Genomic DNA, 13,785 nt, shown 5'->3' with positions numbered 1-13,785 from the left:
GTATGAAATGGGATGACAGATAATGTGAAGTATGATAGACGAATGAATGAAAGAATAAGGGATAAATGAAGAATAAAAAAATGAAACGTAATGTAAAAAAAATATATATAAATAGCTGTCCTCAACATGGCATGGTTAAGAGCAGCCAATAACGGGGCCGTAAAAACTCTAAATATTATTCCGCTAAAAGTGTAAGAGTTTCTGGGCTAACATCATTAATGTCCTCTTATTATTCTCTCAATACACACATTCTTTGTAAATCATTTGTTAGGATAAAGAACTTCTCTACTAAAGTTTTCTACGTTTTAAAATTATTTCTCAATTAATTAAGTTTATAAAAAATTTAAAGACCTCGTATTTTTTACTAAGTTACGTAGTTTTCAATAGTTTTTGCTCCAAGCAAATTAGAATATGGATTTTCGTCGGCATGTCCGATATAACAGGTCATTGAGTGAATTTACAAAGATATTTTCTCTACGTAAAACTAACTTGATTGCGTAGTAACAACAAATAAAGTTGCAATCTAGTCTAAAATTAACTAAAAATCTAATTATTTAGGCTATAATCTATATTTCATCTGACCACGTAATGAATCTAATAATTCAGAACGTTTGTCAATGTTGACATTGACATTTGAATATTATCTGTGATACACTGAAAAATGTTTTTATTTACTATTAGTAATATTTAATTAATTGATTAAAATATGGAAAATATATGTGTTATTTGCATATCTAATGATCGTAAACTATGTCAAATTCCAAAAACTATGGCGGGATTAATCAAGAAGGTAATACCGGAGATGGATATATCAGAACTGTGTTGGGAGTGCATGGCCAGTTTAAAACATTTGTATCGACTAAGGAAGAAAGCATTAAACTCTAAAGAGATATTAGATAAATATTTAGATGTAAGTTATTACTTTTAAATATTACTTTACAATTAAAATTACTATTCTAAATGACATATTATTGCTTCATAAATGTCATTAAAATATGGTAATAAATGCTTAAAAAATTTTAAGAAACTATTCTCTTTTCAAAAATCTCGCCTAATCTCTTTAAGTCGTATCTTCTGTTGTTTTGTCACCAACAAATGCTGTTTGCTTTAAAGATGCTTATCCTGTAGTTTAGTATAGTAAACAAGCTGGAATGCTACCACAGCAGCTTCAGCATGAGCTATTACATTATATTATAAGATTGAAAGCCCATCATGTTCATCCTGAGGTGGACACTAAAAAATGAGTTTCATTTGATCACCTTGGGTTACTACATGTAATATGTGTAGTAATTTAATTTTTTGTTTGTAATATACAAGTTTTTGTACAATATTGTAAAATCTATCAACACTACAATTAAAGTTGAGTGACAATAAACATGAAAAAGTGTATTGTATAATGTAATAATGATATTGTACACTAAAATCATCTCAGTAAAAAAAATACCTATACCTCATAGGTATATTTACATAATTATTTACTCAATTTTAAACAACATTTTGTTGTGAATAAAACTTCAGCCTCCTTTCTACTCAAGCTGGCTGTTAAGAAAAGTCTAATGGTTTTGGTAAAAAATGTAATTTTTTTATAGACGTCCATGTTTGATTTTTTATTAGTCTAAATCTAAAATAAATAATATCTGGTGAAAATTTAATATTTCATTTGTGTAAGTAGTGAATATACAGAGGAGGGCTTAGCCTTTCATTTTGTTATTAAATATATATATATAATGCAGTCTATTTATATTATTGAAAGGATTCCAAAATACTAAAATTTTCTCTCTCCTAGAGTTAAGAATTCATTGTTAAACCATTCTAGAAATGTTACATCTATTTTTTAAGGATAATCAAACAGCTAAATATCCACTGCGAAGCAAAACTAACTTAGGAACCAGTTATATATTTACCATTTCGCTATGTGGTGATGTATCTGATACGCAAGATCCACTACTTACTAAAACTGAAGAGTTACCTGGTAACACCATACCAAAGGTCAATCAAAAACTAGAAGAGTCAAACTCAAATAAATCCAAAGATAGTGTAACAAATAAAAATTGTGGTAACAAATGTAAACCAGATAAAGAAGAAGGAAGAAATAAATTTAAGAAGTTAAAGAGAGTTATTAAGAATAAAAAAAAGAGTAAGAAAAGTTCAGCACTATCAAAGAAGTATACATGCTGTGATTGCAATGAGACATTTGAGTAAGTCATAAATTATTTCTTGTTTAACTCATGCCTTCTTGGTTCAACATTCTTGGTGATGGTGGCTGATGTGTGGTCATTTTACACTATTTGTCTACCTAAAGCATTTCATATGGACAGACATAGGGTTGTTATTTAAAAAAATCAAATTAAAAAAAATTCATAATTAAAAAATTCTTTATTCAACATACGAGTACATAGCTACATGATCTCTTTTTTGATTGACTCTGTGTTTGGCACTAATTGGTAACATAACTCCTGAAGATGCCCCGTGGAGGGGTGAAACACGTGTTGAGTGATTTAGCGGTGGTAGTTGTGTAATTCACATTGTTTGCCGCATGCGTATTTATCAGCAGGCTGGTGGGCGGTGCACTTTATTGCACGACTACGACTGCATGCGCAGGAGTGGCTAAATATTGGTCCTTTTTTTACATACATAGCTATTTCATGTCAAGTTTGTTTTAATATTTGTTCGGATGGTAAATTCCTCTGACCTGAGATAAATAGACAAAAAAACTCAGTGAGACAATAGTTTTTTTTAATTATATAAAATGACTTATTTAATAAACATTGAAATATCCTGAGGGAAACATCATTACAAAGATGTGATTCATAAAGTCTTATTGGTATTTCAGCCCATTGTTGCTCACTGCAAGACAAAGGCTTCTATAGATATCTATGGAGATACTGTAATCGCCACACTTAGCAGGTAGGTTGGCGATTGCAGTGTGCTATTATGGTACACAGAGGACACTTCTGCCCATCATATAGATACTTCTTTGTGAGCAGCGGCAAACCTATATAATTTATACACAAAGTTTGAATAATATTATACTATTCCAGGAATTGAACCCGTGACCTGTTATTGCAAGTCTTAGTATTAGAGGCCACTGGGCTACAGTGTAGTAACCCTTAGCGCACAAATAGTCTTTGATTTTTTTTCAGATAAAGCAGTGGGAGCTTTCTAAACATTATCTGGGATTTTATAGCAAAATGAAGTTGAGTCATAGGTACAAATGTAATTAAAATTTCTTCTGCGCTGTACTTTATAAAAATAATATTTTTAAATCTTTGCTATGTCAGAAGTTTCCTCTATAATAATAAAAATGTCAGTGTCTAGAGGGGTGTGTATTTGTAACAGAAGCAGAGGTAAATACGAGTACCATAGACAAAAGCACAGAGGCAGGGTGAAGTGTCCCAGATGCGGTCGGGACTTCTCCAGTCGAAGCTCGTTGATGGCGCACAACAGTGTTGCCCACTCCACCGCGCCGCGCGATGACAGGTAGGTTTGAGTTGCCATGCTTCTTTTTTATATAATTTTAAAATTAAAACAAACCTTTAACTTTCAGTGCACCTATACCTCATTTTGCGTCGTGGTTACGTTCTAAAAAAATACGATGCAAATTGAAATGCCGAAAAGTGAATTAAGATTTTCTATAGCAAAACATGTAAAGATCGAAGATAGGTTCCAGGGTCACGTAAATACTACTTTAAAAAAAACCATTTGAAAAACAAAAATAATATAACTCTGCTAATAAATAAATTGGAATATTATTAACCCTTTTTGTAACCAGAAACCACACGTAAAAATTTATGTAAATATGTTATTCTCTTTTAAAAAATGCACAACACACTACGTAATTGAAACTGAAACCGAATTCTTAAAATTAGCAAAACAAAGTGAAAATAAAACTGATTCAAATTGCGCTTATTTTTATAGTTAGAAAGGGAATCCCCGAGTTTTCATGGCATGGCGCAATAAGAAACGAAAGTGTTGCCATCTTTCAGAAAATAAAAAGCTCGAACCCAAAACAAAGCAACCTCGAAAATGCAACGACGCACAGTGAAAATTAGTACTTATTAAGCAGCGACGCAACTTCGAAAAAAAAACGCAAAACGAAACGACGCAAAGCGAGGTATTGGTGTAATTTATCTGCTTATCTCTTGGCCTACCAATTATATCGGTGTTGTACCTAGACACGCGTTGAAAACCCTTTTATTTCCAAAAGTTTTCTTAAAAACTTATCAAAAATTGCATCATAAGCTAACATATAAGATTTACAGTTACAGGCACTATTGTCAACTCTGCGAGAAGTTCTTCAAGACTGACTGCAGCTTTCGGAAGCATATTCGCTGTTCATCACGCCATCTCGATCCTGACTCTCTGATGTATGTATGTCTTCTGATCTCTATATATCTGGCTATATAGCAGTGTATCCCAACGCGTGGACCACGTCCCACAGGAGGGCTACTTGAAAATAGACTACTTGGTTAAACTTACGAAGTAATATATGTTATATATGGGAACATAAGAGTTTTATAAAGGCTTAGATGGAGTACTGCACAGAACAGGTTGGAAAGCCCTCTTTAGCTCATTTGTAATGGTTATGTTTTTGAACATATAAAAAAAATTTTCGTATACATAAAAAAGCAATAGTCAATATATTTTAATGTTTCATTTTGAGGGATGTCATCTAGCCGTAAGACATCCACTGGGCATAGGTATCCGCCAAGGATTTGCAAAAGGATAGTTTTGAATCGGTTGACATTTAGGGTCTTTCAATGACCTTAGCTTTCCAGTTCGTGGTCTTCACTTCAAATATCTTTATTCGAGTAGGCATTTATATGCACTTTTATATGCTCGGAATGCAGATCTGCTAAGAACCGGTCAGAACTCTGGAAATGATTTCCAAAAAAATTTGATGTGTACATTATATCCATGTATATGAGTCAATAAAACAAGTTCCACGTATTTTGAGTGCTATAATAAGGAAGGTCTAAAATATCTTGTGGAATTTAACTAAGCATTCACTTAGACCCATGAAGTATTATTAACTTTAAGGTCCTGTTATCAAAGGAAAGTTTATTAATTTGGGATTTTCTTCTATCCTCTTGATGTACATGTGGTCATAATAAATGAGCCTAAGAGGAAATTAAAATTTATATTGAAAATTTGAACTATATCTGGTGGATGCTCCAGGCATGCATGTCCTGCGTGCAACAAGCGGTTCCAGGGTGCGGAGCAATGCAGACTGCACCACGAACGAGTCCACCTGAGGCTCAATCGACTGCAGTGTGAACGTTGCTGTCGTCAGGTGGGTGACCATAGCGGGCTGGTGGTGAGATTAGTCTAGACTTTAGCAAACGAGAGTGCTGAAACAGCTCAAAAGTCAACTATTGGTTTCCTTTATTTTATTTATCATTCTGTAAAGTAACAAGTATGTTTATTTTCAAAGGCCCCGGTTTATGTTTAATTAAAATGCTTATTTACTTTCACAATTAAGCAATTATTGCTTATCTACATAAGTTTTAGTTTTGTTTATTTTAGCTTTATTTATTTCATATTACGGTTTTGCTTTTTTTTCCTATTCTTTTAATTACCCGACCTGTACTATTTTAGCTTTTATTCTTATTAATTAAGTCAAAGAAAACATGCCTATGTTCTGATAGATGGCGTTAGTAGTAGATTGCCTCTCGCTGTTGTTTGATGATTAAAAATTTCGACTTGTAACTCTTATTGTTTATTTACTGTAATACCTCTTTTATTATTATCTTTATATATTATTTTTAAGTTTCGCTTATAGATTTTTTTTAACACGAACCGCGGCAACTTTTGAAGATTTTCCATTCAGGCCGCGCGGGGCGTATACGACCCACATTTAAAAAAATTAAAAAAGTGGTTTAAGACGTATGCTTTACACTTTTTTAATACTGCAAAGATATAGTTAGCGGGAAAAAGTTATAAATTTGAATATGCATTACTTCGCGCGTACGTGATGTGAAGTTATCTATATTCGAGCCTACAATTCATTTGTTTAAGAATCCTTTGTTTTTCAATGAGAACTGCGGATGGCCTGAATGGAAAGTGCAGCAGGGGTCGTATACGCCCCACTTGCCATGGAATGTGTTAAGAGAACCATCTTTGAATGGCGCTATTAAAAAAAATTGTGGCGATCACATGTCAGTTGTATGCAAAGTATTGGGAAAAGTCGGCCAAAGTATTGGGAACCGCCATGAAACACCTGCATATCAAGTTTAAAAATTACATGAGATACGTAATGCTTTTGGCAAAGGCTAGATTTGTGTTAGCTTTGTCGATGTTTCCCAAAAATTACGTAAATGACGTTAATATATGTTAATAAGTTGTTTTTAGTGTTTAGGTACTAAGGTAGAATGAGTTTAATTAGTGAGGGTATTTGTAAATCACCAGTACTGCAGTTCGAGGGCGTTACGGGCGCATGAAAGGCACCGCCATTCCTCGGGCTCCGCCCCGCGGCGCTTCATATGCGAAGTCTGCGCCGCTGCCTTCAAGGTGGGTGAAAGACAAGCACATACTCCACACTTATATGTATATCTACAGGGTGATTGGTTATCTGTGTAAAATACTTAAAGGAGTGTATGTATAGCTATATTTAGAGGAGGTAGGTGTGTGGCCAGTAAAAAAAAGTTTATAATAGCTCCCATGCCACTAGCTGACTTATACACACTTAGTTACTGGTATGATGTGGTCACACGGGGCTAGTAACTGGAAACGAGTTACTCGCAAGTTTACTCGCCCCGCGTAAATGGGCTTTAAGTTTCAAATAAAACTCTAAATTTTTAACCTTTATCGTTAATTATGTTCATGTAATTTGTGTCTCCTGAGGATGTCCTGTGGAGGGGTGAAACACGTCTTGAGTGATTTAACGGTGGCAGTTGTGTAATTCGCATTGTTTGCCGCACGCGCATTTATCAGCGAGCGGGCGGTGCACTTTATTGCACGACTACTGCTACATACCGGAAATAGCTATATATTAGTCCTTTTCTTACATCGTATTCTCTTTTACGAATTATATCGTAATAGTGGTTTAACCTTTGAGCTTCATTATACTATTTTCGTAAAAGTCTACTACTACTTTTTTCGTGAAAAACATTAACGGTGGAATAAACTAGTGCAAAAAAATCTCCTTCATTTTATTTTAGAAAAAAAGCTACAAAAAAATCCCAAGATACTTTAGATGTTGAATTTAATAGAAACGAAATAAGTCCGCAATAGCACGATACGGGTTTATTCAGTGGAAACGACGATAAGACACCCACTGCAAGCCATAGGCTTCCTTCAAAGATATCTATGGAGTAGATATACCATAATCGCCACGCTTGGCAGGCGGGTTGGCGATCACACTGCCGTATGGCACGAAGAGGGCGCTGTTGTTCATCCTGTAGAAATTTGTTTTTGATCTGTGGCAATCCTATATAATTATTGCACAAAGTGTTAGTTATATAAGATCACAAGTTTGTCCCCTGTCGCTGGACTACCAGTGCTCAACCCTGGTATGTATCATAATATAAAAAGACTTTTAGCACTTACTACTTTCTTTATAATATGATTGTAAATGTCTTTAAATTACGTAATAGTTTATCTATTTATGCCTTTGCGACTGGATCCGGTATCTGTATAAACCTGAAGTAAGTTTTTGAGATACTGCTGTGTATATGTACTCTTTTCATCTCGAAAATTTAAAAAATATTAATTTTTCAATTAAACTGCGTCATAAATAACTTAAGGGGTAGGAAAGTGTAAAGTAGATCTCGTGAATATATGTTAATTTTAGATACAAATTCATAATTTATTTTTTCAGACAGCGCAAGTTTTGAAAGGTCACCAACGGATACATGCAAAGAAGTCTGAAGCGGAAAATGCTGAAGAAAATTCTAAATAAATGTTATAATAAAGTTTTTGATGTTATTTATTTGTTTTATATCTGGCATCAAGAACCAAGTCTTCTTTTCAGCTGATAGACTCCCACGTGGTAAGAGCCTCCCTCAAAGATCGCCATTATGACCGGTCCTGCACTGCCCGCATCCTACGACTTCCCGTGACCTTCATTATGTCCTAGGTCCTGTTTGTGGGGAGGGGGGGGGGGTCTACCGACTCGTGGTCGCCACTAGAGAACCTTTTGACCTCAACGACCATTGGTTGCAGCTAGGTGCCCCGCCTGCTCCCATTTCAGATGAGCAATTCATCGAGTTACGTTGGTGATGTGATTTCTAATACGATCTGGCGGCGAAAATCCGAGTAATGCCCTTTTCATTGCTCTTTGGTACACTGTGCGTTAATAGATTATTATTAGAAGATGTTATCTATGTATGACTAGCTGATCCCGCAAACATTATTTTGCCATGTATGTTATTTATACGAAAGATTAAAAAAAAACTTAAAAAATAAGGGTTAATCGTAGAAGGGTGAGAATTTAGGGTTGTATGTATTTTTCAATGCCGTAGCATAAAAAAAATTGTCTAAAAAAACCCTTAACGTTTAGGGGGATGAAAAATAGATGTCCGATTCTTCGCTACTACTACTATTCTACTCCAATATCTTTTCAATATCATTTTCATTCAAATAGCGCGGCATTTTTTATGAAAATCTGAGGAAAGAAGGAACTAGTTCAACAAGTGTACATAAAACGCCACGGGCAGCGGGAATATTTTTCCCATCGAGTAAAAAGTCTTTTCACTTCTAAGTTCTATAGAAACTTCTACTAAGGTATAGCAAACAACTTGAAGAATAAACATAAATACATAATAAAAAACAGATTCTTACCTTTTTTCAACTGAAAAATATGAAGATTCACGGAGTAACAAATTTTCTTTCAAAATTCAAAAAATCGCAATTTTTTGACAGCTAGTGGCGCCGAGAAAAATATGTCACACAAACGTCATTTTTTTTTCTTAATATAAATAAGGCATACCTCGTTAGTTGCCAGTGCAACAAATTAGGACTCCATAGATAACTCACATAGAAAGATAAGCAAAATTTTTGTTGGTGGTAAATATATCGCCTCTGCCTTAAAAAGGTATAAAGGCCAGTTAACATTTGGACCAGAACTGTGTCCAACTCAACTTGAAGTAAGCGATAGGCAAAGACAGCGTCTGGGAAGAACTTCCTCGTTACCAAAGCTACACTACACTACACTATGCGTTTCCAGCCTAAACAGATGCTTGACAAATGAAATAGTACATCTCCCGTATATCCGTCTTCTTTTACTCCTTAAGGCTGTCTCTTTGATCATGTGAGTGGTGTTACAAAGAGCTTACGACACAATAAATGAAATAAACTAATTAAACTATTTGTAACGGTCATTTTATATGACGTAGACGAGGAAATTTGAGCGACAAAGAATCAATGGCAGTGATTCCCAAAGTGGTCTATATCGACTATCGACCCTAGGGGTCTATGACAACCTACCTGCAAGGGGTCTACGTCAGCGAAAAAAAATTTGGGGGTCCATGAAATGAAAATGGGGGTCCTCGATAGTGCTATTTATTTCTTAGTAATTTATTATTAAAGCATCAGGTTCATCCTTCTCACTAAATTATGACTTATTGCTTATGTTATTTTATTTACAGTTTATTTTATGTTTATTTAATGTTACGTATATTTTACATAACATACAAAATTTTATTTTGAGTAGTTTTAATTTAAATTCAATTAATAAATATATAAATTACCATGTGTTTTTACTTTAAGTTTTTAACACTAAACTTCATTACAGTTAGAAATTTACAGGAAATCAATATCAGGTAAGTAGGGGGTCTATCCAACACGGAAAAACATGGCAAGGGGTCTACGACACAAAAAAGTTTGGGGAACTCTGATCTATGGGTACGAAACTGTAATGCGGAGACTTAATATTCTGCAAGCATTCATATTCTACATATTTGGAAACAAATTTTGAAGTTTTTTCTTCGCTCCAGCGAAACGATATTTTTACAACTAATGAACTTAACTAATTTTACAGTTTCGGACTTGTGGAAGGTGCCACTCGTCCGCTTGAAATAAAATAAAATAGATCAACTCACAAAATTTTTGGTTTTGACATGTTTAGCTACTAAAGTACTCGCTGCTCGACTAAAGTACTAGCATAGTCCGAACTAGGTTTCAAGAGTAAATTGTGAATAAAGTAAAAGCTGTTTATTCGCGGGGCATGTTCCATAAATATGCCGTGCAAACCGTGAATGCGGAATGGTAACCTATATGGGAGAGATATGTTTCTGGGCGACAAAAAAAAATAATAATAATTGATGTTTTTGAACATTTCGATCAATTATCACAAGGGCTTGAAGAATTTTGTAATTTTTCTCTCGCTTGGTAATTTTTAAAAGCTCCTTCAGACTGACGCAGCAGTCGCATTAGCGATTTGCCTCTTGAACATAAGACTTCGTTCCGCAGATAAGTCAATGTTCATAAAGAAATCGAAAAGCTGATTTTCCATTTTTATACCTTCACTAAGATTTTTCAAATTAAATGTCACGTTTCCATTGCTTGTTGAAGGCGTTTTACCATAGTACGGAACAGCAACGTTTAAAAATATGCCTATTTCATGAGTAATAAGGTTGCTTTCATTGTTTACATTCTTAAAAACACCAAAGTCGGCAAAAGCGGCTTGTGTCAAAATCCTCAGCGAAATCTTTTTTATTTTACTTTTTATGAGTTCATTTGCGAAGTATTATTATGTATTTATTTATAAGATCCGCGAACAAATAAATTTTTAGCTGCCAATATAGAAATTGGCTTGCATTTTTTTTAATCTGCGAATAATGAAAACGCAAATAAGTGGCTTTAACTGTAATCACTTACAGTATTGGGTTAAAAATTATTTAAAACAAGGGGGCTGGAATCAAAATGCTTTTGTATTATTTTTGACGCGAATAAAAAGCAAAACAATATATAAGTTTATTGCTAAATATTTACTACTCGAATATTTTTACTATCATAATTCCGACATTTCACTATGTTCCCTTTTTAAAATTGTATTAACGTCACTTCAATATTTGCTTGCAGCGCCATCTATGGAACACATAGATAATATTAACCGATATACAAATTATAGTTTCTTTACGTACTTACACTTACTTACGGAAATTAATTTATCTGACGAGATATTTATTCTGTAAATTCATCGTCAATTTTCAGTAGTAAAAGACCCACCGTTAGACTTGGACATCCCCATTGGTCAACAATTAGAAGTCTTGGAAGCATTCTTTCATCCGGCATCTTTCGACAACCTTAACCAAATTGTCTATCCACCAAGTAGGAAGTAGTCATACTTTGCATTTACCTGTTCCTGATCTCCACTCTGGAGTGGAGATCAGGAACAGGTTAAGATTCTGGAATCTTAACCCTTTCCACACCAATGTCGAGTGTCACTCGACACTGATTTTGTTCCACAAGCTCCACTGTCGAGTGATACTCGACATGGTGTAATACTTCTTTTTGCGGAAAATTTTAAAACAGGAAAGATATTTGTTACTAAAATGTTTGAATCACGAATAAATGAAACATATTCTAGAATCACAAGATACTATAATTCAATTAAATTTTATCGATGCTACATAACAGCCTTGGAGTGGAAAGGGTTAAGGCTCCAGCGGCTATCTGTTCTGCGCACTGTCACAACTTACCAATCCTCTTTTCAGATTTGGTCACGTAAAGAAATCTTGAACCCAGCTCTCCCTATAACCACGAAGTACCTATTTTAACCATAAGTTCTATTACAAAGAAAATAACCGATAATTTCTAAAAAAAAAATTCATTTTAAAGTTTTATATGTGATTATGTAGAGTGAAAAAGATATGTTATCGTACTAAACTAGTTTTCAAGATATCCATCTTTAGCTTTAACGGACGCTTTTAAACGGTCGGGCCATGCGTCGATGGATTTACGAACGGTTTCCATTGGAAACTTGGTCACTGCTGCCTCCAAATATTTCTCGAGCGACTCAATATTTGGGTGACGCTTAGAGCAGACCATGTCCTCTAGCACAGATCACAATTTATAGTCCAAAGGATTTAAGTCCGGACTAGCCGAAAGCCAACCATCAGTCTTTATAAAGTCTGAAACATTTTGATCGAGCCAAATTTGGGTAGGGCGCGCCTTATGACCCGGGGCTGAATCCTGTTGTGTCCACAATTCGTTATTGAATAAGGTGTTGTTGAGAGGTTTAGCTATCGCTTCTAACACGGTATCTTGATATACTTTGGCTGAATGAAACAAAAATGGAGTTTTGTAACCTCTTGGTAGGAGTATTCCCCCCAAACCATGACGTATGCTGAATGATGGTTTTGCCGAACTTTTCATACTACTTCGGAAGCTTCTTTAGAGATGTGTGCATACATTCGATCATTTTATTTGTTGTAGTGCTCTTCAATTGTAAATTATTAGTTGTTAGGATCGACGTTCTCTAATGGACGCCACTACACTTAAAAATATTTGTGGTGGCAATGTTAACTGTTAGGAACTGTTGTCCGAGGTAAACTTTCGAATTCCTGCAGCAAGAACGCGTTCTAGATCTCTCTTTTTTATCAACGGCTAGGACAAATATCGGTAAACGTGCACCCTTATACAGAATGTGTGACCTCCACAATTCATATGTTAGTGATATTGATATATTCTCGTGTTCTCTCGTATCTTTTAAAACACAATTTCGTTCGAAATTATCGAGTACATACAATAAAATTTCAACCATAATATAAATATATAAACCATAGTCTTTGATCCCTGTTTGGTAATGTTTTTATTTGTTTTTTCGTTGTTTGACTATAAATCATTATATGTTCTAAATGAGATAGTTATAAGGTAACAACTGTAACTAATTTTATATTTCTAAGCTTCTAAGTTTGTACCTTCTTCCTGGCTTTTGTTACTGTTTATCTCCAATAAAGTAAATATTTTTTCATTAGTAAAGACAATTTTTGCCTTTTTTGTCCGCGTATCGAAGTAACAGCTGTTTTGATCTTTCGACTCTCTTTTGTTTTCGTGCCTGATTTAAGGTATGTCCCGTGTATCTCCGGTAAGCACCTAGACCTAAGTTTTGTTTGATAACCCGAGAAAGTGTCCTCGGTGGGATCCTCGTTTCTCTGGACAGGATTTTCTGCTTACTTATGGGATTTCGACGAATTCTGGCCTAGACTTCATTAACGGCCTGGTTTGTTCGAACAGAGCACGGCCGGCCGGATCTCTCACGGTCATCAACAGACATGGTTTCAGTGTACCTTTGGATGTTACGATACACAAACATTCGGCTAATCCCTAGCTTTTTCAATGTATCAAAAATGTCCACTGGCTTCTTACCTGCTTTGTACAGTGCAATTACTGCAACTCTATTCTCTTTAGAGCCCCATTCTATTTTCAAAACAAATAATTTCTAACTAAAAAAACATACAATAATGTTGGGAACGAAGTCTATTTTTTATAGTGGAAGCTAATGTTCGAAATTCAAATTTTTTTTAAATGTATGTAAACAGCCAGTGACAAAATTTATGATTAGAGTAGGTACAATATGAATGGTGATAAAATAAAACAAAATATAATTTAATGCAATAAAAGGCATTTATTATCAACAATATAATATATTTTGTGATGTTTATATATTTCGACTATCTAACGTCTTTACTCCAAGGTTCGAAACCCATTATGAATATAAAGTTCAACTTCGTTTTTATTTCGAGTACGGATATAATCCCAATATCCCGTTACTGTATTTGCTAAGCCATTTGGTAGTTGAAATTCGAGAAATAAATCGAGGGTATTTCTAAAAAAAATATC

At 34.5% G+C, this 13,785-nt stretch overlaps 1 protein-coding gene across 1 annotated transcript; it reads left to right on the top strand.

Moving 5' to 3' along the window:
• The first annotated feature begins 595 nt into the window (after positions 1 to 595).
• On the top strand, positions 596 to 7,926 carry LOC137927357 (zinc finger protein 771-like). Its single transcript, XM_068771152.1, has 7 exons — positions 596 to 914; positions 1,853 to 2,198; positions 3,340 to 3,480; positions 4,263 to 4,367; positions 5,179 to 5,293; positions 6,409 to 6,510; positions 7,820 to 7,926. The coding sequence occupies exons 1-7, from the start codon at positions 707 to 709 to the stop codon at positions 7,898 to 7,900; spliced, it is 1,098 nt and encodes a 365-aa protein (XP_068627253.1). The 5' UTR covers positions 596 to 706; the 3' UTR covers positions 7,901 to 7,926.
• The last annotated feature ends 5,859 nt before the right edge of the window (positions 7,927 to 13,785 follow it).

This window comes from Battus philenor, unplaced genomic scaffold (genome assembly GCF_028537555.1).
Source record: "Battus philenor isolate CCGP_79_NKW_IND1 unplaced genomic scaffold, ilBatPhil1.0.hap1 SCAF_30, whole genome shotgun sequence".
Classification (NCBI taxonomy): Eukaryota; Metazoa; Arthropoda; class Insecta; order Lepidoptera; family Papilionidae; genus Battus; species Battus philenor.
This window is presented reverse-complemented; position numbering and strand designations above follow the sequence as displayed.